Source organism: Rattus norvegicus, chromosome 3 (genome assembly GCF_036323735.1).
Source record: "Rattus norvegicus strain BN/NHsdMcwi chromosome 3, GRCr8, whole genome shotgun sequence".
NCBI classification, from domain to species: domain Eukaryota; kingdom Metazoa; phylum Chordata; class Mammalia; order Rodentia; family Muridae; genus Rattus; species Rattus norvegicus.
Genome location: NC_086021.1, coordinates 76,342,151 through 76,369,904, shown reverse-complemented (window position 1 = coordinate 76,369,904; position 27,754 = coordinate 76,342,151). Strand labels below are relative to the sequence as shown.

General features: G+C 45.3%; 1 protein-coding gene across 2 annotated transcripts; it reads right to left on the bottom strand.

Annotated features, from left to right (window-relative positions):
• Positions 1 to 58: 58 nt before the first annotated feature.
• On the bottom strand, positions 59 to 27,674 carry Cybrd1 (cytochrome b reductase 1). Of its 2 annotated transcripts, NM_001011954.1 has the most exons (4): positions 27,115 to 27,312; positions 15,461 to 15,669; positions 3,659 to 3,813; positions 59 to 2,921 (listed from the first exon to the last, which is right to left on the bottom strand). In NM_001011954.1, the coding sequence occupies exons 1-4, from the start codon at positions 27,305 to 27,307 to the stop codon at positions 2,618 to 2,620; spliced, it is 861 nt and encodes a 286-aa protein (NP_001011954.1). In that variant the 5' UTR covers positions 27,308 to 27,312; the 3' UTR covers positions 59 to 2,617. The 2 variants fall into 2 exon arrangements, with proteins under 2 accessions (NP_001011954.1, XP_063139345.1); XM_063283275.1 differs by lacking the exon at positions 15,461 to 15,669 and having other exon boundaries at positions 2,449 to 2,921; positions 27,115 to 27,674.
• Positions 27,675 to 27,754: the final 80 nt, after the last annotated feature.

Sequence of the window (27,754 nt, the reverse complement as noted above, 5' to 3'; positions counted from 1 at the left end):
GTGATTCTGAGCTGTTATGGAGTTTGGGAGATCTGATAGACTAAAGGTTGTATTGGTCTTTTTTTTTTTTTTTTTTTTTTTCCGGAGCTGAGGACCGAACCCAGGGCCTTGCGCTTGCTAGGCAAGTGCTCTACCACTGAGCTAAATCCCCAACCCCGCCCCGTATTTGGTCTTTTGGAAATAAATCATGTTACCTAAAAGGAATTTCGCTACACGCCAAACATGTTAAGTGTATTTCTCTGTAAACTACACGTTTTTTCTCTCCATCTTAAAATTCTTGTTTGGTTTGGCTTTATTTATTTAAAAGACGGAGCCGTGCTAAGGCACAGTGGCTGGTGGTACACGCCTGTCATCCAGCTTTGGGAAGGCAAGGAGAACCACGTCTTCAAGGTCACCCTTAATTATACAACGAGAGAGGCCAACTTGGGTTACTAGAGAAACCAAAATCCTAAGAGAGAGTTTCACTCAGTTGCCCAGGCTGGCCTTGAACTGTACCTTAAGTTCAGCCTCTCGAGCAGCTGGAACTACAAGGCTCACACTTTAGTGCCCAAGTGCCTCAATCAGAAAATGCAGAGAAACCAAAAACCAGGCAATCTGCACCAGGCCTCTGTAGAGGAGTGGTTTGAAGCTTTGATTTAGTCGGGAATCTGTGTTTACTGACACTAAAGGTCCTTGCTCCCAATTGGTTTTTGATCTATCAATAAAGATGCCAGTGGTCAATGGCTGGGCGGAAATAGGCGGGACTTCCAGGTTTCTGCAGGCTAGGAGAGAAGGTGGAAAAGGTAGAACTAAGGTACTTGGGGGAGAGAGGTGGAATAGACTCAGAGCTGCAGGGGAGATCTTCCAAAATGTAGGCGGAAAAGGAAAGCAGCCCACGGAAGGGCAGCCTGAGAGCATCTTGAGCAGCAAGACCAATGGGCTTCGCAGAAAGTGAGCGGGCAACTAAGTTGAGGGTAGATTTAGAGATGTTGAGCTAGGAGTAAAGGTAAGCGCATGGTAGCCGTGGATGGCTTAGAAGAGCTCAGCCACACACCCAATAAGGCAACTTAAAAATTAGCTAATGTGCGTGTCTTTCATCCTCGGATCGAAGAGAGCTCCTGGGCAGGTACGAGCCTGCGACTGTCTGAGAGCTCAGAGCACAGTCGCCTAAACTACCCGCTACAGGCATCGTTTTGGCCCAGTTACTACTGCAGGTTTCCATCAGAGCTGAGAGAGAAGTCTGGCCATGTGAAAATCACTTCTAAATCTCAGCTCCCTGCTAAGAACTCCAAATTCCACAGAAATCAGGAAGGAACCTGCCTATGGTCCGAGGGAAGGGCAGACCAGGATATGTGTGTTTCCAAATTGTGTTCAGCCGCTAAGATCCCGAGGAACCAGTATGGTAATGGCTTGAAGGCTGTGAGTATCCTCGTCCAAGTCTTCTTGTCGGCAAGACAGATGCCCTGTTAAAATTAGAGAGCATCAAGGCAGGCTCTGGCTTGTTGGCAATGGCTAATGCCCCAGGATCTCCATCCAAGTCTTTCCGGCGCCTTTCCCATCATCTAAGGGGTCCCCTTGGAAGAGGACCAAAGGTAAGGCAGCATCCTGTAACAATTCCACTAGCCTTCATCTGCAACTTTATTCCTAGGTAGACCATAGTGCTGCCAATTAGAATAAACAGGGGAAGGAATATGGTGAAATATAGGATCTTGGGCAGAGGAGCCAGACCGCCAGGGTTTGAATGTCAGTTCCACCAATTAAAGAAGTGTGTGATGCTGGGCCAAGTTATAACCTTTCCAAGCTTCAGATCTTTCACCTAAAATGGGGCTAGTTACAATACCTGTCTCGCAGAGTCTGTCTGGAGACTGAAGGAGCTAATATTTGTAAAGCACATAGTAAGAGCTAGAGAAGCACTTTGGAAAATAAAAACAGAATCTCGAGGGCACCCTTCACAGGCTGCGGACACAAGGCGGGTTTATGGGGCCTGAGCGTGTTTGCATTGCAAGAGGTTCAGAAGCTGAACCGTGAAGTATACCGGCTCCTCGGAGTACTGGCACTGGACTGAGTGTTACAAAAGCTTCCAAGTCTAACCAGAGATCTCTTCAGCTGTCTGCAACTAACCAAACTGCTCCAAAACACCCTCGTATATTCTGTCACGTTCAGAGTCTGTGTGAGGCCAAATCAGCTGGAGAGGGAACTAGATATTTTCCTAAGGCACCACCACCGCTGCCACCCCCATGTTTTCCTCACAATATCTTTGTGGCACAATGATCCAAATCCCTCTCCAGGTATTTGTGATCTAATTTTAAAGATTAAGAGAGGTTCTACCTAGTTCTGAAATCACTGGGCTCCCCGAATTAATGGGGCATAGCCAGAGGCCAAGGGTGCTACCAGTTCATCAGACAACCCACTGGCAGGTACATCCAACGCCCGGGTCCTCAAGAGGAAAGAGGAAACAATCACAACTTATATTGATCATGTCCTTTTACATTTGGTAAGTTTACAGGCCTCAGTCAACACAATCGCTCTCAGGAAAACCTCCTTGGTTACCACAATATACATCGGCCTATGGCTAGGTAGGAGAAGCTAAATCGTAGGGCTGACTTTGGAAGAGAAGTTACGTGGCTGCATCAACATTTCACATGGTGGACCTCTGGCCAGTGTCAACAAGGCCGAGGGTTCTTTTCCGGGCTGCTCCCTCGCTGCTTAACTCTGCGTCTGCAGCGTCCATGTTGTGGGCGGAGCTTATTGCTATGGCGCCCTCCATTCCGTCTGCGTTGCCTCCATTTAGCTGAAGAGGGATAGAGCCTGGTTCCCTAGGGCGTTTCCATTGTGGCCTGGTGACAATCCAAAAGATGAGGGCTCCAAATACCAGAATCAGAAGGCCCAGGGTATTTGTAAAAACACCTTCTGGTGGGAATGAATGGTACGAAGGATTTTTCCTAGGAAGAAAGCGAAAGGGGGTCCAGTCACAAGCACAGCATACACTGACTCTACTTGCTCAGGGTGAACCCTGGTGCAGCTTCAAGGTAAATGTCCTTAAAGCACGGCATTAAACAGACATAGAGGTTATTCACACTGTAGAATATCATAAAATTATTTAAAATCTCAAGAAAAGACTATAGCACTTGAGATACCTCTTATCACTCAAAAACAAAAAGAGGATACAGAAATGAATACATACTATAATTACAATTATAATTACAATTAGCATAAAGTACACACACCCCAAAAATGAATACACAACTCACAACCCCAATAATTCTACCACACTTTTAGTAATATTATACTATATGTATGGGATGAGAAATTAAATTAAAAATAGTTAAACCTTACTTTTTTTTTAATTATAAAAGGGCTATTTACAGACCTAGAGAGAAGGCTCAACAGTTAAGAGCATTGCTGCTCTTCTAGAGGACCTAAATTTGGTTCCCCCCCACCCATGCGGGCAACTCAGAACTGCCCGAAACTCCAATCCCAGAGGAATCTAGCGCCCTCTTCTGGCCTTCAAGGGCACAGCTTGCGTGGGGTACACAGACACATACGAAAAGTAAAACGCTCATACACAACAAATTTTAAAAAATCGTTTAAAATGGCTATTTATATGATATTTTCCTCTTGGACTTATCTTTTACATTTTCTAGCTTACGTATTAAGAGAAAGAAGGCTACAGACTTACAGGACAAAGAACAGCTTTTCCGTCACTCCCATGAGGACCGTGGCAATCACTGTTCCAAAGAGGAGGAGTCCAGAATACACATGTATGGGCATGACGATTGCCCGGAGAGAGGGCGGAGCCCATGGAAGCAGAAAGATGAAAAAGCCTACAACAAGCTGAACACCAGAAGAACAATGGTTATCATTTAATTTTAATGGTTATCAGTTTTAAATTATTATTCTAGCTGGTTGTGGTGACATATGCTTTCAGTCCCAGCACCTAAGAGGCAGAGGCAGAACCAGGGGTTACAAAATGGATAGCAAATTTCTTTCTTTTTAAACTTTTTACAAAAATATGTATGTATGTATGTATGTATGTATGTATGTATGTATGTATGTATGTATGTATTTTTACGTATATCTGCATGCACATCTGCAGGCCAGAAGAGGGCATTAGATCCCATTACAGATGGTTGTGAGCCACTGTGTGGTTGCTGGGACTGGAACTCAGGACCTCTGGAAGAGCAGCTGGCGCCCTTAACCTCTGAGCCATCTCTCCAGCCCCACAGCGAATTTTTTTAGGCACAGTTCCAACATTCAAAATTAGCATTTATAATAATCCCTGGCTCCTTCTAGAAAGTTCCTAATGCCCACATAAGAATATTTATGTATGTGTATATAACATAAACAAAACACTCTCTCATTTTCTCCCTCTCCCTCCCCCTCCCCTTCTTTCTCCCCTTTCCTTCTCCCCTGCTCCCTCCCTCCCATGCTCCCTCCCCACCTCTGTGTGTGTTTGCGTGTGTGTGTGTGTGTGTGTGTGTGTGTGTGTGTGTGTGTGTGTGCTCTCCAGGATGGCCTCGAACTTGCAATCCTGCCTCAACCCAAACTTCCCAAGTGGTAGGACTGAATGTGCCCTGTTTACACAGTTGATGTTTTTAAGTGTATACATGGGGCACCTTGCTTTTTCCCCCCTTAACGGTGTATCTTGCAGATGGGCAGATATTGTCATTTCAATACATTTATCTAGTTTAATTTGTTTGGTAATTAATGCCCTATTTTAAGGATATAGCAATTTGTTTATTAAGTATAAAGAGAAAACGGGTTTTTTTTTTTCTTCTTCCTCCAAAAACCAAACCAAGGACATGTAGTTCACTCTGGTCAGCCTACAAAGCTATGTGGGTAGAAACTGATGCCAGACATGGTGGCCTGACCTTTGATCCCAGCACCTGGGAGGCAGAGACAGTCAGATCTCTACAAGTTCAAGGCCAGTCTGGTTCCAGGACAACCAGGGCTACACAGAGAGACCTTGTCTCAAAAGCCAAAAACAGAAAGAGAGAAACTGACATTTATGAGGAAGAAGCAGATGCTGTCTGGGTTAATTCTCTCAGTAACTAAGTCTGTGATGGGATTCTTCTTTACAGAGGTCAGTAGGATGTCTACGTAAGCTGAAGTCTGTTCCACCCCTACAATTGTTATTTTGGCCCCTGGCTTCTGTTTAGTAACTATTCTCCTCTCTTCGAGAAAATGTAGCTGCTTTCAGATTATTGAATTTATAGAATTTATTGGAACTCTTTTCTTCAAGTACTGATTTAGTATTTGTATGTTTAGTTAAATTAAAAAGTATTAAAATAGAGAAGATGGAGAGATAACTACTGTAGCTGTTCCTCCTTTCTGATGCGCAGCCAGAACAGAGGCCGAGTGGGGTCCAAAACCCTGAGACCTTAGGATCCGTATAGCGGGCACTGGTAATGAGCAAAAAGCTTTTGATGGCCATGGGCATATCTCATTGTTCACCTAATATCCTGATGTCTGAATATGTTGAAAATGGCCCAGGGATTCACTTTTGGTCTTTCAAAATATCCCCACAATTCCGTCCCACAATTCCTTCCCACAGTTCCTTCAGTGATGCTGTTAGTATCAAAAGGCAAACTTCCGTTGCCTATGCTATGCTTTCTGTGTGGAAATACAGCTCAGCTCAATGAAAGCCAGAGATTTTGTATAGATGGCTTCCTGAAATGCACCCTTGTATCTTTTTTTGAGTCCTCCCAGTGGAATACATAGTTCTTGTTTTTGACCATTTTTACCCCAAGATCCTTACTATTATCTCATTTCTTTTGTGCTTATCATGTGTGTCTGTTTTTTTTGTTTGTTTGTTTTTTGGTTTTTTTTGTTTTTTTTTTTTTCGGAGCTGGGGACCGAACTCAGGGCCTTGCGCTTGCTAGGCAAGCACTCTACCACTGAGCTAAATCCCCAACCCCCTGTTTTTTTTTAATTTTTACCTTTTATTCCCCCACCCCCACTGAGCTAGGGTCTCATTATATAGCCCCATTATATAGCCTCATTATATAACCTTTCTTTCTCTACTTCCCTTCCTCCCTCCCTTTTCCCCTCCCTCCCTCCTACTTTCAGATCAGAATGTGAGCTCTCGGTATTCCTGCCATCAAGCCTTTGTTCTTCCACCATAGACTCTAACCCTCTGAAACTACAGCCCAAACCTCTTTTGTTTGTTGTCTTCCTAATAGTGTCTTTCTTATCGCAATAGAAAATTAAGGCTCTGCTGTAATTGGGTAATAAAAATTTACTTTTGTAGGGTTTGCTCTAAACAGTTGAGCTTTTCTTAGTCATTGCTCTCTTAAAACACGGGGGTGTCTTCTACTGTGCTAGTTTATCTCACTCTAAGAAATAGATATGTTAGCCCAGGCTGACCTGGAAAATCACCAAGCAGCTGAGAATGACCTTGAATAACTGATCCCCCTGATTTCACCTCCCAAATGCCAGGGCTACAGGCCTGTGCCACCATGCCCTGCTGTCGTTTTTTAAAAAAAACTTTTATTGTGAAGATGGTTCATGAGAGCAGGAGCCATCTGTGTGGCTAGCTTTCCCATCAGACACTGTTTGCTTTGCAGGCTTGGGAGGTGGATTTGATGGCTTAATTTAATTACAGGATTGCATGACGCATTCCCACCTCCCCTTCATCTTTCTGCATATCTGCATATGCACTCATTTCTTCATTTTTTCCCCATATATTTTGAAACCTCTATTATGAACTGGAAGTCGTCTTGAGTGCTTGGTCTGCTACACAAGGTGATTCAGCCTCCTGTATTCCTGGTACTCGTTGCATTTGCATAAGGCTCATATAACATAGCCAGGTATGGTGGCACATGCCTGGAATCCCAGCACTTCGGAAGCTGAGACAGGGGAATCGGAGCAAGTTCAAACAGCCAAAGAGTGGGCAGTGTCTGTGTGTGTGTGTGTGTGTGTGTGTGTGTGTGTTCCTGCGCGCTTGTGCACATGTCCGTGCTGAAGAGATGGCTCAGTGGTTGAGAGCATTTGTTGCTTTTGTAGAGGACCCAGCACTTACATGGCATCTCACAAATTCCTGTAATTCCAGTTGCAAGGGATCTGAACACCTCTTCTGGCTCCAAGAGCAACAGACATGCATGAGATACACAAACCCACATGCAGGCAAACACTTATACACATAAACTAAAAAGAAATACATTGTTTTTTAGAATCTAACTGTGTAGCCAACCTTTTGTTACAGTGTCTTCTTTACATCAGTTGCTCTCAAGCATGACCATGTACTCAATGGCCTGGTAGGTTGTTAGACTTAGCAGATTTTGGTCCCTAATCCCATGGTTTTGATTGAGCTGATCTTGGTGGAAGCCGAGAACCTGTGCTCCTCATTTCCCTGGAGATGCTAAGACTGCTGCCCTTTGAGAAAATCGAGCTACTTCACTTCCAGGTTATGTTCTTCACACCCAAGAGCAAGGCGACACCCGGCTTTCAAGGTTAAAAATTCTAACCGGCATCAGAAAAACATGTTCACAGATGTGGATAAACAGATTGTGGTCACCACAATGGCGGCTTAGCCTCTGGCTGACATCTGACATCTCCCTGCTCCCCTCTCAGCACCTGCACATGGCAACATCCCAGCTTGGCTCTGCTCAGGTCATGAGTGACCCTGGCTGCAAAGCCCAGTGAACTGCTGATGGCATCCAGGAAGACTGCATCAATGGGAGACTCCTTTCGGTCAGCATCACCAATCAGCCCTCTCTTCACCCCATTCTCCTCCATGCACCAAGCAAACCTCAAAGACTCCTCCCTCTCTTCATTGACAGTGGGGTTGGTGTTGCACCTCTGATTTTCCATCTACCTCTACAACCCGCTTCCTGCAGACCTGCTCTTTAGATGATTGTGTCTTCCGGCCCCCACATCTCGTTGCCATCTGATGTCATCTCATTGATCTTTTCACATGCCCAAGCTTCTCTGATATAAAGTAGAAGCCCCCCCCGGGGGGGGGAACCTCACCAAATATTCCCCAGGTCTCCAAACACCAACTTCCACTCACAACACTGCTCACGTTCTCCTACTCCTCTCACACAAAGCCCCTGGCGGAGTCTTTCCACTTCCTCCTCAATCCACTGCGACCTCCTATCACCAATGCTAAAGGACAATGTCCAAATCGCGTCTGCAGGTCTTTCCAGGGGCATGAGACATCCCTCATGTCCTGCGCCCCCCGCTGGTTCCCCTTCTTATCTGCCCACTGGCTCTCATTCTTTCCATCACTTTCTTCCCAAATGTACTAACTTCTACATCCTATACCATCAGTGTCTGTCCACTGGCCTTCACCATTATTACCCTACCTCTCAGTGGGGCCATGTCTCTCTGAACCCCAGCAAACACCTTCCACTAGACTTCTATAGTGGTGCCTTGAAATCTGCCAATCATGTTCCATACCGGCTGGCAGACTCGACTCCTTCCTGTTAGTCATGCACAGCAAACTCTTCTCACAGGCTATTCCATTTACCCAGAAGACGCTCTGAGCTTCCAACCCCAGGACTGTGGCTCAGGTCTCAGTGGAATCTGAGTGGAATCTGCCCCCACTTTGTCATGAGAGCACTCTCTCAGAATGATCAAACCCCACACGGTCTACCTAATACTCCGGCACCTGTATTCCCCTGTGCATGTAACGAAGGCAGAAAATATGTCTCTCGGATCCCATGTTTGTCTTTTGGAATGATATATGTCCCTGCCTAGGAAGATACGTCACCGTAACATGTATGTTTTACTTTGCTGGGGAAATGAATTTTACTGACATAAAATACATGTTCTTTTACCCCTAGTAAAAATGAAAGCCAGCACTTTGAGATCACAAAGGAGCCGACAACAGCTGAGGAAACATCCCAGTGTGCCCCGCCCGGGGTTGGGCCTTTTCAAGCGTGATTTGGTTTTGTGAAGGCTCGTAAACGTTACTGCTGCGTGTGAGAAGCTAAAGCAACTCATTTAAGGTCACCACCTACCAAATGGAAGGCCCACTGCAGACAGGTCTCACCTGTGTTGCATGTGGTCCCAGCGCTTGAGAGGCAGAGGCATAGACCTCTATGGGGCAGCCCCGTCTGCATAGGGAGTTCCAGGCTAGCCAGGGTTATTCAGTGAGACCCTGTCTTAAAAACAAACAAAAACCCCAAACCCAAATAAACAACAACAAAATAAGAAAGCAAAAAACAAACAAAAAGGCTCTCCCTGATTGCAAACCCTGTGTTTACAAACACTGTATGCCCTTCTCATGCAAGCAAGAGAGAAGCTACCGGCCAAGGTCCCTTCCTCTAAACAAAACCAAGAAATGCTATGAAACCAAATTTCTAAGCAGTCCAGTGAACCAGATCCAGATATTTCAGAGCACGGAGAATGTGCAGATGATCAAATACATTTTTATTTCACTGCTTAAAATTAGAATCTACCGATGTCCTTGATTTTATTAACAGATTAAAGGAGAGAAACACCATTTATCTCAACAGATAAAAAAGGTTCAATGAAAGTCCAGATTCCCTCCCGACATATAAAGAATAATGGAATCGTCTAATGAGTCGGACATAGCAGATGGAAAGCAACTGTTCTCCACAGTGAGCTCCCTTTCAAGACAGGAGTCAAGGGTTCTCACCTTTCATCCCATACCTTTCTACACACTTCTAGAACCTTCCCTAGCTCCTCCTGCACTGTCTGGGATGCAGAGAAAAGAGCACAATAACACTGCCATCGCAGATGGATGGCAGGAGCAGGGCTACATCAGGGGAAGGTGCTGTGAACATAATCCATACGGGGATAAAGGAGGGGTACAAGGGAGAACTTCCTGATAAGGTCATGGGAAGAAAGCAATTGAAGAACTGTAACTCCGGGTGAAAAATGAGTCACTTGGTTACAACCAAGAGTCTCTACTTACGGGAAGAGAAGAAAAAGGCAAGATTCAAATGGGAAGAAAACATAATAATACATCTCGATAAAAAGGATCTGATTCAGAATTCCTGCGAATCCTTAGAAAAGATATACAAATCCATTTTATGAATGGACAGGTTATATAAATGGGTATTAGAAAATGAAGTGGGTATCAGAGCCACAAAAGACATCTTTTATTTATTCACTTAAAGTCTAAAGTGTGAAGTGTGTGTGTGTGTGTGTGTGTGTGTATGTGTGTGTGTGTGTGTGTGTACATGTGTCATGATGTAAGGTGTGGCGGTCAGAGAACAACTTGTTCGAGTCAGTTCTCCCCTTCCACCTTGTGGGTCCTTGGGACTCAGGTCATCGGCCTTACAGAAAGCAGCTTTATCCACTGAGCCATCTCACCAGCCTGAAGACACCTTTTTATACTCATTAGCTTGTTAGAAATTACAAGTTTGAACAGGAGACTTATTGACAGTGCTGTGCCACATGGGAACACACACAGCCTGCTGGTGGGAATGTGACTGGGACCAACCACAGGGGGCATTTCCTTGATTAATGACTGATATGGGAAGGCCCAGCCCACTGTATTTATGCCACTTCTGTGTAGGAGGTCTAGGAAGATATAAGAAGCAAACTGAGTAAGCCAAGAAAAGCAGTAAGCAGTGTCCTACAATGGCCTCTGCTTCAGTTCCCGCCTCAAGGTTTCTGTTTTGAGGGCCCGCCCCAGCTTCCCTTAATAATAGCCAGACTCTAATCTGTAAAGCATAATAAACTCTTTCTCCCCCAACTTGGTTTTTCAGTGTCTTCTCACAGCAACAGAAAGTCAAGCCAGGATACACAGCATGCACAAAGCCGTGGGTTCAGTCCCCAGGACCACATGAATTAGGTGTGGTGGGACATATCTGTGATCCCAGCCCTCGGGAGATGGAGGCAGTAGAACCGGGAGTTAGATCATTCTTGGCCACATGGGGAGTTGAAGGTCAGCGTACCCTCGTAAGATAATAAAACATATTAATAACCAAGCAACGTCTAGGTGACAGCTAAAGGAATCAATGGTGTTGAATTAGTTGCCCTAAAAAGTTGTGAGCTGAAAAGATGGCTGACTAGGTAAGAGCACTTGTTCTTGCAGAGAACTCATTCTTGGTCCTCAACACCCACAGGGTGACCCACAGTCATCCATAACTCCAGGTCCAGGGTATCTGATGCCCTCTTTTGACCTCTGAAGGCACCAGGCATGTACGTGGTATACATGCATACATGTAGGCAAAACATACATGCAAAAATAAATTTTTTTCTTTGTCTTTTCAAGACAGGATTTCTTTGCGTGCAGCCCTGGCCGTCCTGGAACTCACTCTGTAGAGTAGGCTGGCATCTACCTGCCTCTGCCTCCTGAGTTGGTGGGATTAAAAGTGTGCACTGCCACAGACTGACTTAAAATTGAAAAATTTAAATTAAAACTAAAAGTTGTAATTGAATTCGGAATACAGCATAAGACATTTTTTAAGGTTCAGTTAGGAAGGTAACACGAATGTATCAGTTGCTTTTCTGTTGCTGCAATAAGATACAAAGGACAAGGAAACACATAGTTAACTTTGGCTAAGAGTTTCCGAAGGATACAAGGATAGAGAGTCTATTCTATCACAGTGGGCAGCCAAGGTAGGTAGTGAGAGGAACCATGGCAGGAATGGGAAGCTAAAAGCTAAAAGCTCACACCTTCCAAACAAGTTCGAAGCAGACAGCATGAACGAGAAGTGCTGGGAGGCCTTTAATCTTGAAGCCTAGCCCTGGCAACATAACTTCCTAACCACCCCCTTCCCCCCACCAAACAGTGCCACCAGCTGGGAACCAAGTGCCCCTCTCCCCACACTATGGGGGCTATTTCTCATACAAGTTACCACAGTGAACAACACATTTGCTATTTTGTGTTAATTTGTTAATTCACCGTATGTGGTAGAAGTATAAAGCAGCATCAGACATCAAGGAAAAGATAACCCGAGGAGGAGCCTGGTTACTTCTGTGGACAGGAGCAGCTCCAGAAATGTACTCCTAGACTGGGTAAGTAGAGGCTGAGGGGCCCTGTTTTCTAAACTAGGCTGGTCATGAAATCATAGAAGTTCCTATGATCGATTACAGTGATTCAAAATGTCTGTATAGACTTGTGTGTGAACTTGAGCGTGTTTGTCTTTAATGTCCTGGGAGGCCAACTCTCACAGAAAGGAAAGAATTCAGGTCTTGAAATACTCACAGACCATTGGGCTGTTGTACGTATTATCGGTTGCCACCTTCTTCTAGTTTGATAATCCAACAACCCAGACACCAACTGTTTGGGAGGCAAACCCAGGCTTTGAGTGGTGCACTCAAGCCCTAGCAGAATATCTAGTCTTGAAACCGCTTCCTCTTCATCTGAGCTAGCTTTGTTCCTTGGGTTGAGCTGAAGCAACACAAACTATCTCATGAACTAAGATAACATTGTGCTGGAAGGAGAGTTGGTGTGTGTGTGTGTGTGCGTGTGCATGTGTGTGTGTGTGTGTGTGTGTGTGTGTGTGTGTTGGGCAAGGGGGAGTTGCAGCAATGTGGCTGAGACTAAAGTGTGGCCCTTGGAGAGTGAGACATCCTGCCCCCAACAAGTGAGGTCCCCCAGGACAGGCATTCACAGTGACTCTGTCTTGGCTGGGAAATTAAAACTGCTCCCTCTCTACTGAGGACTTACCTCGGCCCCTCACACATACAGGACTAACAATCTACACTGAGCTGTATCCCCAGCCCTTCTGTTATAGTACATCTTGAGACATGGACTCACTAAGTTATCGGGACTGGCTTTGAATCCGAGATCCTCCTGCCGAGCCAGTACTCTCTAGACATAGGACCCAAGGACCCAACTCAGCTTGCCGTGGTTGGCAGCACCTGGCAGCGCGCATCCTTATCTGCTGAGCTGACTCTAGGACCCCGAGTTTTTTCTATTGGCTGACTTTTTAATTATTATTTTTTCTTTATTCATTTTTACTATATGAATGTGTTGCCTGCCATGTAGGTCTTTTGATGTGTGTGTGCCTGGTCCCTGTGGAGGTCAGAAGAGGACATCGGACCCCTGGGACAGGAGTTACAGGTGGCTCTGAGCCACTGTACCAGTGCTGGGCGTCAAACCCGGGCCCTCTGTAAACGCAACCAGTGTTCTTAACCCCTGAACTGTGCTCCAGCCCCAACTCTTTATTATTAAGGTTTAGAGTCGCTTGTCCACTGACACATGACAAGTGACTATTCCCACAGTTCTTGAGTCATTTCTGTTCACTTTGTTGCCTCGTGTCACATACATTTTTTTTTAAATGTGTAGTAACTTCATTTTCCCCATATATAGTTTTTGGATTTCTTACCAGCCTTCTGGCCTTCCCTGTCTTCCACCACACAGATTACACACATCCCCCTCCCCTCTTTTCCTTGACTTCGGTTTTGTATTTAGGTCCTTAATCTAGATTTTTTAATGTGATATGGTATGTATGGGCTACCTAAATGCAGACTTGGTTAAGTAGGTGTTATAAGATAAAAAAGTTTCTTATACACTCTTGGACTTTTGCAGCCTCTCGGGTCAGAGTGAACTGGGATTAAATCATCACAGTAGGTTCCTGTCTGTCTGTTGTTGTTCTTGTTAATTTCTAAATTCTCTCTAACTTACATATTAAGAGACAGAGCAAAGAATAAACGGTTCTGTGTTGTTTGTGTGTGTGTGTGTGTATGTATGTGTGTGCATGTGTGTGCGTGCATGTGTGTATGTAGTGTGTGTGTGTGTGTGTGTGTGTGTGTGTGTGTGTGTGTGAGTTTTAGAGAAACTCAGTCTAAAAGCCATATCTAATAGAGAGAGTCTGCATTTATTTATGTATTCCTTGTGCGGCTTATTCACTTAGCCTGTTACTATGCTTCTGCATAGGTGCGCTAAAGAAATCATTGTAAGATACAAGAAGTACAGGAAACACACTTCTGCCATTTCACACAACCCAGGGATGCTGACTGAGCGAGTAACTCGGAAAAGGTATCTAGTTCTGTCCATTCAGCTGCTGCACTCGGAAACAGAGCCAGTGCACTTTATCTACAAGGCAGAACCTGTCGCCAGCCATCTATGTGACTAGATCAATGGTAAAGTAAGAGCGGGCATGTCTGGAGACCTTTACAGAAAGCCAGCTACGAACTTAAGTGTTTTCATCTTTACCCTCAGCGGGTTAAATGGTCCTCCCCTGAGAGTGCTCACACACAAGCTAGGCCGTCAGTCTGGGAGTTATGGAAACAGTGAAACTAAATGCCGGTGGGGGCCTGAGTCCCAGCTCTGCCATTGGCTGTGTAACTCAAGGAAGCTCCTTCCCACTGCGTCCCGGAGGCTGTCCCAGATATCTCATTGGAAGGATGGAGGGAAATGCTTGGCATGGCACAGCCTGTGGCCACATCCTCCTTTCTGCCTCAGCATAGGAAAAGCTAAGGAACCGGCCTTTGAGTCAGAATTTAGAACTGAACAAAGCCCCACAGAGATGATAATGTACCAGGTAGGTCCCCCAAGCCATCTATGGGTTCCAGTGGCTCCTGCCATCCTCATTCCTAAGGGGAGAAGTCTCGCCAGCTGGTGAGAATGGAGAAAGGGTCCCTCAGATCCACAAAAAACTCCAAGGAAAATTAACCCCGAGGACACATGATCTGAGACAGGCTCAGCTATTTGCCTTACCGATTGGGCAGATCACAGAGGATACAGGATTGTTTTCTCCTGCATCTTCTTCCTTCCTGGCCCCTTTCCATTCCAAACCCATAACTCCAGAATGGTTAAAAGATTTAAATAACGAAGAATGTCCAAAGAGATTAATCATTATTTAATGAGAATGTATCATGATTCAAGGTTTTAAAAAATATATATTCATTTAGAAGAAAAACAGTCAATGTCCAGTAAGAGGGCCTGCCTTTTAAAGGGGCCATTTATTTTAGGATAAGCTTTGGGTTCTATGTACCCAACCTAGTGTCTCACTCTGCAGGCATAGAAAAGTAAAGTTCACAATGATTGCAACCAGGAAGTTGAATATGCACTATGCAAACAGGGAAGGACACTGAATCAAAACCATTTACAAAGATTTTTCAACAACATGGTGAAGAGCTTAAAAGACCAGAACGTTCATTTTTACTGTTGCGACATCAAACTGCTGAATGACTATCCTGCACCATTAAATTTCACTTCCGCACAATGTTTTCAGAATGCATCCCTTTACCCACACATGCAAAGAATAAATAAAGTAATCACTATGCCTTCAACATCTCACAAAAGGTTAAAAAGAAGAAGAAGAAAATCAGCGTTATTACTTAGAAAAGGTTAACGTAGGACGCAGCAGAGTAGAAAAGAACCACAGCTCCTGCCTAGCTGATTAGAGCATGGGACTGAAGTCTGGATGATGCTAGCCTAGATGTTAGGAGATAGCAGCTTCCCTGCTGACAGATATCAAAGTGATAAATCGTACACCTGAGTTCCTGAGCTGTGAATTCTGAGGTTCGTGGTCCCCTTGGGGCAAGAGTTATTCTGAACACAAATGGAAGAGCAAGTTTTGAAAACATCTGTTGTCAGCTAGTCACTGACCTGTTGGATGTAGAGTATGAGAACTGTCAGTCCAACCCAGCTGTGCAGACTGTACATGTGGGGGATTTTTCGGACATTGTGATAATCAAACACGGCCACGACTGAGATGATGGCCAGGATGGCAGCCACAGCGTTTAACCCGGCGTGGATGGATTTCATCAAGAACTTGCTGCACTTCCAGGTCCATGGCAATCTGTACACGATGATGGCTAAGGAAACAAAGTGTTTGAAAAATCGACATAAAGTAAATCATTTGGCCTACTGGACAGCCCCACCTCCAAAAATGATTCCCCTTGGCTTCTGCTTCTCCCACCCTCCCCTCTCTCTGCACTCTGTTTCAGTCTCCTAGGCTGCCACCTCACCCCTGAGTGGATGCCCCAAAACATGTATTCACCGGCAGACCTCACTGTCAGCACCATCGTTTAGTAAGATGGCTCAGAAGGACAAAGCACCGGACACCAAGCCTGATGACCTGAGTTCAAATCCCAAGACCCTCATAGTGGAAAAAAAGGAGTTGTACTCTAATCTGGACAATTGTGCCCTGGCACCACATTCCCCATACACACACTATGCAGAGATAGACAAACAGACAGGCAGATGGACAGACAGACAAATAGACAGACAGAGGAAGGAGAGAGACAGAGACAGGGGAAGGGAGGGAGATTAACATATTCATTCCTTAGTTAACACCATTTTACCCACTAACACCATTTGACCCATTTTACACACACACACACACACACACACACACACACACACACACACACACACACAATCAAACAAACGTTCAAAGACAACTCTGCTTCCAGTGAACCGTTTGTTTCTTTCCAGTACCACAGATACGGACCACACAGAGGAATGTGCCAAAGCTTCCCATAGAACTGAAATCTACATCTCATTAGTTGTTAAAACTTGCTTCTTTCTCCCTTTTGTCTATTTCTCTCAAAACTTGACTTTTCAACCATCTGCATTCATGCAAAAGTGTGTTTTCTTTGTGGGTTGTTATTTTGTTGAGAGCCAACTCTCATTACCCAGGCTGCTCTTGAACTCCTGATCTCAAGCTATACTCTTGCCTCAGCTCTCGGGTGGCAAGCAGTTGTAAACTGGTTGCATACTGACATTCCTTCTCCAATAATGGCCGCAATCCAGCATACCTAACCCTTCACTGGTTTTCAACACAGTTCCTATTATTTACCTGAGGGAAAGCCATGAAGCAATTCTGAAGTGGATATGTGCTTGCCACTGGCCAAAATGGACCCAGACAATCGTAAGTGTAGAGTCTTTGTGGTTCCTTCCTATCACATTTTTGCTTCCACTAAGGTGAGGGTGCAACCGACTTTCCACCTCCACCAGCATGCGTTATACTTGACTCTCATCAGCTGTACGTTCTAGCTTAATGTTATTTTGTTTTACGTTGTCGCCAATCTTAACATGCATTACCTGAGTGTTAAGAGCAGAGGGAGTGTGTGTGTGTGTGTGTGTGTGTGTGTGTGTGTGTTATGTTCTGGGTGGTTGAAAGGATTCTTTATAGTTTTAATGTTAATTTTTTTTTTAAGCTTGCAAACCCAGTAGCCACTTAGGCTCAACTAGTCTTCATTGACAGCTGTGGTGCAAGCTACACAAGGGTGTTTCCACATCTGTCCTGGCTTCCCACATCTGTCCACACCTCCCAACGGCTCTGCTGCACAGCTGAGTGTGTTGGAAAGGCACTTGGGACAAGTGAAGGGTGGCCGGGAATGCTGTATTTTCAAATGCTGTTTACACATTTTCCAAAAATATATAAATATTCGAAATACCATCCGTTTAAGGAAAAACGAGTGAGACTAACAAATCAGACCACATTTACTAAACAGGAAGTTCCCCGAGCAGCTGTAAAACTGCCTAGAATGGAGTGTAGCTGTTCTTGCTCTCTGTGTGAACCTAGACTCCATTCCTGAGGTTCAGTGAGAAGGCAGGAGAGGGAGCAGGAGTGGTGTGATGAAAACAAGGGTTCTGCTGGGGGCTCTGACCCTAAGGACCACTCCCTTCAAGAGTCAAGAGGAATGTGAGCATGCCTGATACAGACACTTTAAATGCCTTCAGAGGAAAAGCAGCAGACAGTGGAATGAACACACTACTGTAAAAATGTTTAAAAGAAGAAAGGAGGAGGGAGTTCATAACCGCATGTAATTTTTCTCAAGTCTATCAAGATGGAAATACGGTCATTTGTGTTTAGTCATTAGATATGTATTAGATAATAGTTGTATAATCAAAACTCAGGCATATAAGAAAATATATACACTGTCTAAGAGGTGATCCCTGGTTTGACACCAGCTTTCTTCCCATACAGTTAAACACACATGTGTGCATTTATGTATGTTTATGTATTTATGTATGTTTGTGTGTGTGTCACATGTAAAGTTTGAGTCTGTCAAACTGAGATCAGATCAGGGGTAGAGGATTTTGATAGATTCCCCCAGACATAGAAAACACTGATCATAGTTCTTCTCAACTTAACCTCTGTGACTCATGAAGGAAGAAACCTGTCTATCAGATATTAGCTTGAGCCTGTCACCGACTGGGAAGCCACAAAGTATCTGTGAAAAAGAAATTTAACAAAGCAGTAGTTATTTCTGTCATCTCAGCACATAAACAGATTCTCGTGTTTGTTTTGTTTTTCAATTTCATTTTTAAAATGAATAGATGGTACGACCCCTGTCTGTAATCTCAGCACTGAGAGGTTAAGGCAGGAAGATTGCTGTGAGTTCTAGGCTAGTCTGGGTTACAAAGTGAGTTCCAGGCCAAACTGGGCTACAATGAAACCGTATTTTTAAAAAAGATATATTTGAACATTGGATATATTTAAGCCATACAACATGATCTTCTGTATTGTGAAATGGTTAGGTTAACCATTTATGGCTCATGATAAACTGACATATCAGTTTTGTTATGACAGGTCATCTTCTAATTATTTATTTGTGTGTGTGTGTGTGTGTGTGTGTGTGTGTGTGTGTGTGTGTATGCACTACTGTACTTGTGGGGAGGCTATAGGATAACTCTCAGAAGTCAGTTCCTGACACTTTATGGGATTTAGGAATCAACTCATCAAGCCAGGCCACAAGCACCACATCACTGAACCATATCACCAGCCCAAATCCTCTTTTAAAAAGGAGAGCTGGTGAAATAACTCAGAGGGTAAAGCACTTCCTGTGCAACCACGGGCATTTCACTTTGGGCATTGGGGTTGAAGCAGGTCCCAGGCTTGTCCCCAGGGCCCAGTCTGTCTATACTAATTGGTAAGTTCCAAGTTCAGCAGTTCAGCGAGAGATCTTTTCTCAAAACTAAAAGGAAGATACGTGGAGCTGACCTCCAACTGCACACACGCACACACACACACACACACACACACACACACACACACACACACACACACACACACAAAGTGCTCCAACACATACCGATGCACATATAGCTCTCACACATAAGTAACATGTACCAGTCAAAATCTCAAGACAAAATTCCATGCGGACATAAATGCTACTTTATGTAAGATCAAATGGAGCTTTCAAGTAAGTGGAACACATTCTGCTCTGGAGCCCACTTCAGCACAAGGAGAATTTAAAAGTAAGAATAAGCCATTGAGTTTGGAAGTACCCTGGAGTTTTAAAACACTTGTGTGGGGCCTCCTTAAGCAACGTGGGCCGTTACACTCTCCTTCCCTCGTAGAGTGAAGTATTATTTCCCCTTCTGACGGAATGTTCACAGCAGCAGCTTCCGCCCTTACAACTCACTTCCCTGTGCACCCACACTTTACCAGATCCCCTCCAGAGGATCTCAACTTTAAATGGGAGCAAAGAGCCCTCTTTAAAATCCTGTAGTGGCTAAAGCAAGACGGAGGAGTTCGCAACGCGCACGAATACGGAGAAACGGAAATGAAGACAGGGATGTGGACTGGTGGGATTTGGCTCAGCGTCTGGCTCTGAGAGGACTGAAATCACGAAGGCAGAGGTTTATTAGCAAATATACGTATGAAAAGGACCAGGGCAGACAGGATTAATCAATTGGATAGATATTTATAAATATTGAGGAATAGCTTTTTTTCTTTTTCTCTCTATCTTTATTTTATGTGCTTGGGTAGTTTGATTGCACGAATGTCTCTGCACCTGTGCAGGAAGTGCCTGCAGAGACCAGAAGAAGGTATTGGATCCCCTGGAACTGGAGTTACGGACAGTTGCTAACCACTGTATGGGTGCTGGAAACCGGACCTCTGGAAGAGGCAAACTGTGCCCCTAAACACTGAGCCATTTCTTCAGCCCCTATCCAAGAGTTTCATGTCATTAGAAAAGTTGGCTGTGTTTCCTTGTACCTCATACCAATATTATTATCACACATTAGAAAAAGAACTGTACCTGATCTAGTCGAGCTGCTTGGCCATGGCCGGGTTTATGATTACTCAAATGAGGAGCTGAATGTATTATCCCAGTCAGTGCTAAACATTAAAGAACCACTGTGACCCTACACTCAACTGGCCTGGAACTTGGGTTGTGGACCAGGATGACCTTGAACTCACAAAGAATCTCCTGACTCTGCCTTTTGAGTGCTGGTGTGTAAAAGGCATGTATTACCATCATGCCAGCTATAACCTACGTTCTTAAAAAAAAATCATTATTCATTTCTAACCAAATCAAATGGGAACAACTTATAGCAAAGACAAATCTACTTACCCTCCTTCCTTCCTTCCTTCCTTCTTTCTTCCTTCCTTCCTTTCTTCCTTCCTTCCTTCCTTGCTTCCTTCCTTCCTTCCTTCCTTCCTATACTCAGGATACAACCCAAGGTATGCTGAGCAAAGACTCTACTGATGATGTGCCCACCTTGCCCACTGGCCCACTGCTCATGTTTTATACAGCAGTTGGCATACACACACACACACACACACACACACACACACACACACACACACACACATCAGCTGTCCCAGCACCCAGGACACAGAGGTAGGAGGATCACTGCAAGTTTGAGGCTAGCTTGGTCTGCAAAGAGAGTTGCAGGAAGCCAGAGTTACAAAGGGAAACCCTGCCTCAAAAACAAAGAATGCCAGTCAACGGACTGGGATGATTCATGAGACGCTGCGTTAAGAAGAGAGGAAACTCTGAAAAGAACCGTCAAAGGCTGTCATCACTTCAGCCTTTTTACTATGTCAAGATTCACATGTGCGAGGAAACAACTAAGAGAAAGATTCCCACTCTGTCATTGCTATAAGGGAAACCACTGAAGCTGATCTAAGGACGTTCTAAAGAGGCCTCAAAGACACAGAAGGGAACCCGGATGTTTTGTTCCTCAGCACACAGATGAGTTCGTTGTTTCCTTGACTTGTTTACTTTTAGTTTGAACGAGTTTTTTTTTCCTCTTTAAGACTTTGATTTATTTTTTTCTTTTCCTTTTTTTTTTCGGAGCTGGGGACCGTTATTTTATTTTTTTATTTATCTTTAATTCATGTGTATGTATGTTGGGGTAAGGGTGTCGGATCCCCTAGAACTGGAATTACAGACAGCTGTGAGCCATCATAGGGGTACCAGCGATTGAACCCAGGTCCTCTCGAACAACAGCAGCCAGTGCTCTTAACCTCGGAGCTGTCTCTCCAGCATCTATTATTTTATTTTTAATTATGGGTAGGCATATGCAGGCGAGTGTGGGTGCCCAGAGAAGCCAGGGTCAGCCAGGAGCTGGAGGTGTAGACACTCAGGAACCACCAAATGACATTTCTGGGAATCACACTTGGGCCCTCCAGAAGAGCAGTAGGTGTTCTTGACTGCCAGAACCCCTTGAACCACTTCTTAAATATCTGGACTGTTTTGGCAAAATGGGAGAAGCTGGCAGCTTGGGACTGGCATCCCCACGTAGCCACACTCTGCTGTTGCTAGGTGGGAGCTCCTGTTCTGCCAGGCCTCTCTACAGTTCAGTCCCCACCTCTCCATTCATCCCTAGATTTGGCTGTGTGAGAATTCGACCTGGGGTCACTTGTCTTCCTAAGAGTCACTTGTCACCAGTGGAATTAGTCCATGCCACTTACAATAAACCCCCTGGCTGTGATCCAGGGCTATGCTTTGAGAGCCAACAAAACCCCATGAAGTTTTCATGAGAATGGCAATACTTTGGGTTTTCCAGAGAGCAGTGGTAACTGCTATATCTTGTGTTTGTTTCCTAAGGCAATTCCTGTGACAAATTACCACAAACTTAGAAGTTTAAAAGGACCAAAATTTGGGGACTTCAGAGATGGCTTAGTGGTTAAGAGCCCTTGGTGCTCTAATTACAGTTTCAAGGGATGTAATACCCTTCCGACCTCCTCAGGTACCAGGCATGCCTGTAAAATACATACATGTATGCATGCACATTAGATAGATAGATAGATAGATAGATAGATAGATAGATAGATAGATAGATCATTAAAAAAAAATAGGAGAACCAAAATTTGGACTAACAACATGGTCCAGTGGGAAAAGGAGCTTGTAGTCAAGACTGATCACTTGATTTCAATTCCTAAGACACATATGGTGGAAGTAAAGAACTGATTCTGATTCTCTCTCTCTCTCTCTCTCTCTCTCTCTCTCTCTCTCTCTCAAAGCACTGGCAACCTTGCTTCCTTGGTAGGATCCAGGAGAGGGTGTATTACATCACTGTCTCTTAGCAGCTCAAGGGCCCACGATCTGTGGTGCTCTTCAGTTTGTAGACCCACCATGCCAATCTCCACTCCTAAACACCCCTGGCCTGCCCTCTGAGACTTTGTCTCTGACCCCTTTCAACTTCCCCTAATAGGGGAGATGAGTGACTGAATGTGTGGTCAACCAAGGAAGAGCTCATCTGAGGGCCTTAGTTACATCTGCAAACAGGGATTGGAATTGATTTTTTTTTTTTTTTTGGAAGCCACTTTTCAATCACCACATAATTCCTGAGGGATCCTGGGAGTTGGGTCTATACAGCACAGACAATGATGGCTCCTATGGGGTGTGAGGAGTTTAAGACCAGATCCCTTCAGTATGGGTGTGCTCTCCCAGTATTTGAGCTGTCCCCGGGAAAACAAGTGTGTGGGTAACTAAGAAAGCTGTGTGGCTAGCTACATGGACGGTTGCCTCCAGGGGACCTGTAGTGGACGGCTGTAACCTCTGGTACCTACCTATGTCCTGCTGAGCTGGTTGGTTTCTGTAGACCCAGAGGTCTCTTGTGTAGCAGAGGGATGTAAAGTTTGACTGGGGAAGGTTCTAGAAAGAAGAGGTGGAAATGAATCATAGACTTCAGTGTTGACATACATTTCAAGTTCTATGGATGGACACACACACACACACACACACACACACACACACACACACACACACAATGAGGCAGTTGCCAGAAAAGGATAGAGAGTCCCGAGTTCGGGGTTTCGGTATTTAGGGTTTATTTATTTAGTTACTTTATGTAGGCGTGTTTTGCCTGCATGTACGGACGTGAGCTACATATATGCCTGGTCCCCTTCAGAGACCTGAACAAGGTGTCAGACCCCCCCCCCCCCCGGAACTGGAGTTAACAGAGGGTTGCGAATCACCGTGGCATTCTGAGAACTGGGCCCGGGTCCTCTGCACAAGCAGCAGATGCTTCTAACCACTGAGCCATGCGTCCAGTCCCCGAGGGTGTGGGCTTTTGAAGACGGTAGATATAAAATGTTGGAGCTATGCCAACGGGGGTAGAAATTAACAATGGGAAGTGGGGGAGTTGACGTGAGGTGCTGTGCAGTTGTGCAGGCCAGAGGACAGGGCGCTTAGCAAGTACTCAGGCAGTCACAGGCTATTGACCAAGAAACCTGGGAACGAAGATGCTTTTCCATCATGACGGGGCATCTTTCTTCCCCGGGTTTGGCTAAGTGGTGTTTCTAAACTGCTGAACAGTCACTGGGCAAGAGAGATGGCTCTTTTACTTTGGACACTGCTATTATTATTATTGTTATTGTTATTATCATCATTACCATTACAAATGAGTGACTGTGAAATTGCATTTTGCTACTAACAATTTAATAATGAGACAGGAATAAGGAATGACTCGAGCAACAGTTATTTATTACCAGGAGTGTAGCTCCGTGGCAAAGCACTTGAGTGGCATGTGTAAAGGCCTGGATTTGTTCCCAGCGCAGAAAAAAAGAAAGAAATTTCTCATAAACTAGAGGCAGAGGCTTGGAATGCAGCTCAGTAGTAGAGCGTTTGCCCAGCAGGTACAAGGCCTGGAGTTCATTCTCCAAAATCATGGGGAAAAAATAACAGGACAAAAAAGATAATAATGACTTATCATGCACTTCAAGGCACTAAGAATTCAGCAGAAGAAAAATAATTATATTTAAAGTGCTCTCTTGGTTCCACTATTAAGTGACTCACATGTGGGTTTTTGTAGCTAAAATATGTTTTGAGGTGCTTTGGACTGTCCTTTCATGCCATGTGAAACCCCCATTTCCCAGTTTCTGGTAGACTTTGTCATCAAGGCTTCTTCCCTAGGTGCCTTCTGGAGAAGTAATTTGAGGAATTTTTTTTTCTATTATCTTCTTTGTCAGGGGTCCATGAGCCTTTTCAAATGTACTTAAGTGATCTTGGAATTTACTCACTTATCGAACATTAGGAGGATATTCCAACTGCCTTTAGTAACTGCTTTCTTTCTTTCTTTAGTCTTTTAAATGCTACTTAAATGTAGTTAAATTCTCTCACAAAACCAATCTGAGATCGTTAAGCTATTTAATTTCTCTCCCTTCAGCTTCTGTCACAAGGCAGTTGCACATACAGAGAGGAAGGAGTGTAGAATTGCCAAGACCTCTTTTCACTAATGGAGACACCTGAATTTTCCCCTTTTCACTAAGGAATCCATTCCGGCACACTGAACCATTAAAAAGGTCAGCTGCCGCTGGAGAGCTCTCGATTGTTTCCCTCTGCGGCCTCTTTATAATGGCCGTTTCTCTGGTTTCCCTGAAGTTGTATTTCACAGGAAGCATTAGCTTTAGAGAAAGACAATGCCTCTACTAAACCGTTCCTCATTCATGTCATAGTGTGGCTAGATTTCACATTAGTCTGAGCTTTTATTTAGCAGAGAGTGGTGGCACACACCGGTAGTTGGTGGGTGGCATGCACCTGTCGTCTCGGGATTTGCAGTGCTCTAAGAAGATCCCTTTTACAGGAATTCAAGGCCAATCTAGGCACCATGACAAGTGTGCTTTATTTTCTCAGACCCCCTCATATCTGTTATGCTTTAGGGAGACATATGTTTCCATAAGTATACTTGGTGTGGGAGAGGGACAGGGGCGAAAGGTTTACCTCTTCGCTTCTCTGAAAAGTGTTTTGTTATGTGTAGTTTGCCTACATATATGAATGTGTACCACATGCATGCTTGCTGCCCATGGCGGTCAGAAGAGGGTTAGGATCTGCTGTAACTGGAGTTACAGATGCTCGTCAGTCAGTGGGCGTTGGGAATTGAGCTCAGGTCCTTTGGAGGAGCAGCCAGTGCTCTTAACAGCACAGTAGCATCCCATCTCTTAACAACCCATCTCTGTAGCCTCTTCCTGCAGCTTACTCCATTCATAAAGGTCCCAAGGATCCATTCCTACTCCCAACAGTTTCAAATCCTGTTTGCTTAACGCCTATGTAAAGTGTTTAAACTTGGAGCAGTGATTGTGTGTTAGTTTTCCCTGCATCATCTCCAAATACCAGTGTATAGGAGGTACAGAATAGCGTCTATCACGTCCTCTATGTAACATCTCATAGCATAAAAATCCCCGAAGCAATTACACACAATAAAACACCCTGCGACTACACGGGTAGTGCTTGACCCGTGTTTCCCTCACAGCCTCTAAAGTCAAAAGTCAGCCTCAGTTGTCTCTAGAGGGTTTAGGATGGTTCAGTAGTTTTTCTGACTTCACTCTGCATGTATGAAAAAGCTCTTCACTGTATGAAAAAGCTAGTTCATTAACCGCCTTGTGTGATTAAAACCTGTTGCAAATCTAGAATCCTTGTAAACAGGATTAGTAATGTTGACCAGACAAGCAATAGAATGTTAGCACAAATAGACTTACTGAACTTAGGAGAAATAAGTGTTGTCTAAGAGTAGCAGATGAAAATTTCCAGTATACCCAGATACACGTTTTTTGCCCCTAAGTAAGTAAACAGATTAAGTGCAAAGTTTAGAGAACGTAGAAAATCCTTTTAGGAAAAGAGTTAAATGCATGCCAATGTGAATGGATGGCCTCAAAATATATTTTAGATGGCGTTTTGACTTGCTAAAAAGACCACTTTTCAGAAAGTGGGCACATTGCTGTGAAAGCACAGTAAGTGGAGAGCACTGGGAGGGGGAGGTGTTGAGAATAAGGCGCTGAAAAGAATTTCTGCGCCTGCTGGTTAGCTCTGGAGTCAACCCGCTTGACAGGGAACCCGCTGTCATCTGTGTTTCCCTCACCCTTAACTACAGCACTCCATCCAAACATCTAAAGGGGTTCACAGCGTCCGGAGCTGTTCTGGGTGGATGGAAGCCACGAAGAGACGTTTGGGACTATTTGATTAGACAGAGGAAGGATATTAACAACTCTGGCTAAAACTAAAGGGCTCCACCGTGAAGGGAAGAGTGGTTCTGGTGGTCGGAACTTTGGAACTTGGATATGTTTTTCGCATTTTAGGGTAGTGGCCAAATGGCTGGGAACTATGCAATGAAACGGCTTGGATGCCTACCTCACACCACAGAAGCTGAGCATTAGTAATACCTTCCCTCATATTTCCATGGAAGAAGGTTGGCCACACTTGCTGGAGGCCCTAGCACAGGTTTAAAGCATGCGGGGTAGGCGGGGACAACACACACAAAAACAATTTTTCTTCAGGAAAGAAGCCAGTGCTTCTGTGTTTGCTCGTTTGTGGGACTTTCAGTCTTGGTGAAGGAGAGGAGGCCTGTTGAGAAGCCAGGCTGCTAGAACCAGTTCCGAGCCTCTCAAATGGTTTGTGCTAACTAACCAACCCCAACACAACAGCGTTGCTTTTCTGAACGCATTCTCAATGTCACACACAGCCTTTTTGGAAAAATGAATATGGTGTGCCGCCACATTAACTGAAAGAGACAGTCAAGACGATGAGTGGCATTGCATAGCAACACACACACACACACACACACACACACACACACACACACACACACACACACGAGAGAGAGAGAGAGAGAGAGAGAGAGAGAGAGAGAGAGAGAGAGAGAGAGAGAGAGAGAGACCCGACCCCGAGCTTCCAGCCATCCTTCGGGGCCACGCTCTGCCCACACCTCCCCGCCAGATTCCAGACAGCAAAACTCTGCCACGGAACTTTCGCCACATCAACAAGTGGAGCACAGCCAGACAGCAGCCGGTGACTGATAGAAGTGCCCGGTGCTCGCGCTCGGGAGGAGAGGACAGGGCAGAGGGTGGAGAGGCACCAGCTGACCACGCTCTGCGCGGAGACTTGGGCTCCCCGCCTTCCTCTCTCCCTAGGAGACCTGAAGCAAGTTCAAAGGCAGGCCTCGCCGAAGCAGGGTTTTCGCGATCCTGACTGCTCAGGCCCTGCCCACAGAAGGAAACTTCCCTAGTTTCATGGATTCCTCGGAATCCACAGGTCCCCATCGCGCAGTGACCCCACCATCCCCTTCGAGGGTCCCAGTACCGATGCCCTGGATGAAGACGAAGCCGGTCACGGCGAGCACCGGGTGCCAGTTAAACTCGAGCGCGCCGCCGTCCCAGCCAAGCCCCTCTCGGAAGTGCAGGACCCAGATGAGCACGAAGATCACCGACAGGAAGCCCACGAGCAGCGCGGACACCAGCAGTCCCAGGAAGCCCCGGTAGCCTTCCATGGCCATCAGCAACCCATGCTCCAGGACAGACTGATGGAGAACTTGGCGTTGCTGCAGTGGCCTCGGGGTACTGGCCAGGCGGTGGGGCCAGGGCGGCGACTCCTCGGCGCCGTCTCCGCCCGTGGGGAGGGGCTTTCTCGGGGTAACAGGCTATGGGGCCTCCCGGGGGTGCCGCGGGCCCAAGCTCCAGACGGTCCCACCCCTTACCCCCTCCCTCGATCAAGAGGTCACACCGTGAGCTCTGGCTGCGTGGTGGCCACCACCTGATGAAGATCCAACTTCCTAGAGTGTGTGAGTCAGTACCTCACCAAGACAGTGCCCGGGAGCTCAAACCCACCACTTTCCTTGAACTCTTCATGCCTTGTTTCCTTATTGGTAGGGAGGGCCTGAGGGAGGGAGGAGGGAGGGAAGAGGGAGGGAGGAGGAAGGGAGAGGGAGGGAGGGAGAGGAAGA

Coding starts and splice junctions, on each gene's coding strand:
- Cybrd1 (NM_001011954.1), bottom strand. CDS start 27,307: ATGGCCATGGAAGGCTACCGGGGCTTCCTGGGACTGCTGGTGTCCGCG. Junction 3,814..15,460: donor TCATACTCTACATCCAACAG/GTCAGTGACTAG, acceptor TCTGGTGTTCAG/CTTGTTGTAGGCTTTTTCAT. Junction 2,922..3,658: donor GAAAAGCTGTTCTTTGTCCT/GTAAGTCTGTAG, acceptor CTTTCTTCCTAG/GAAAAATCCTTCGTACCATT.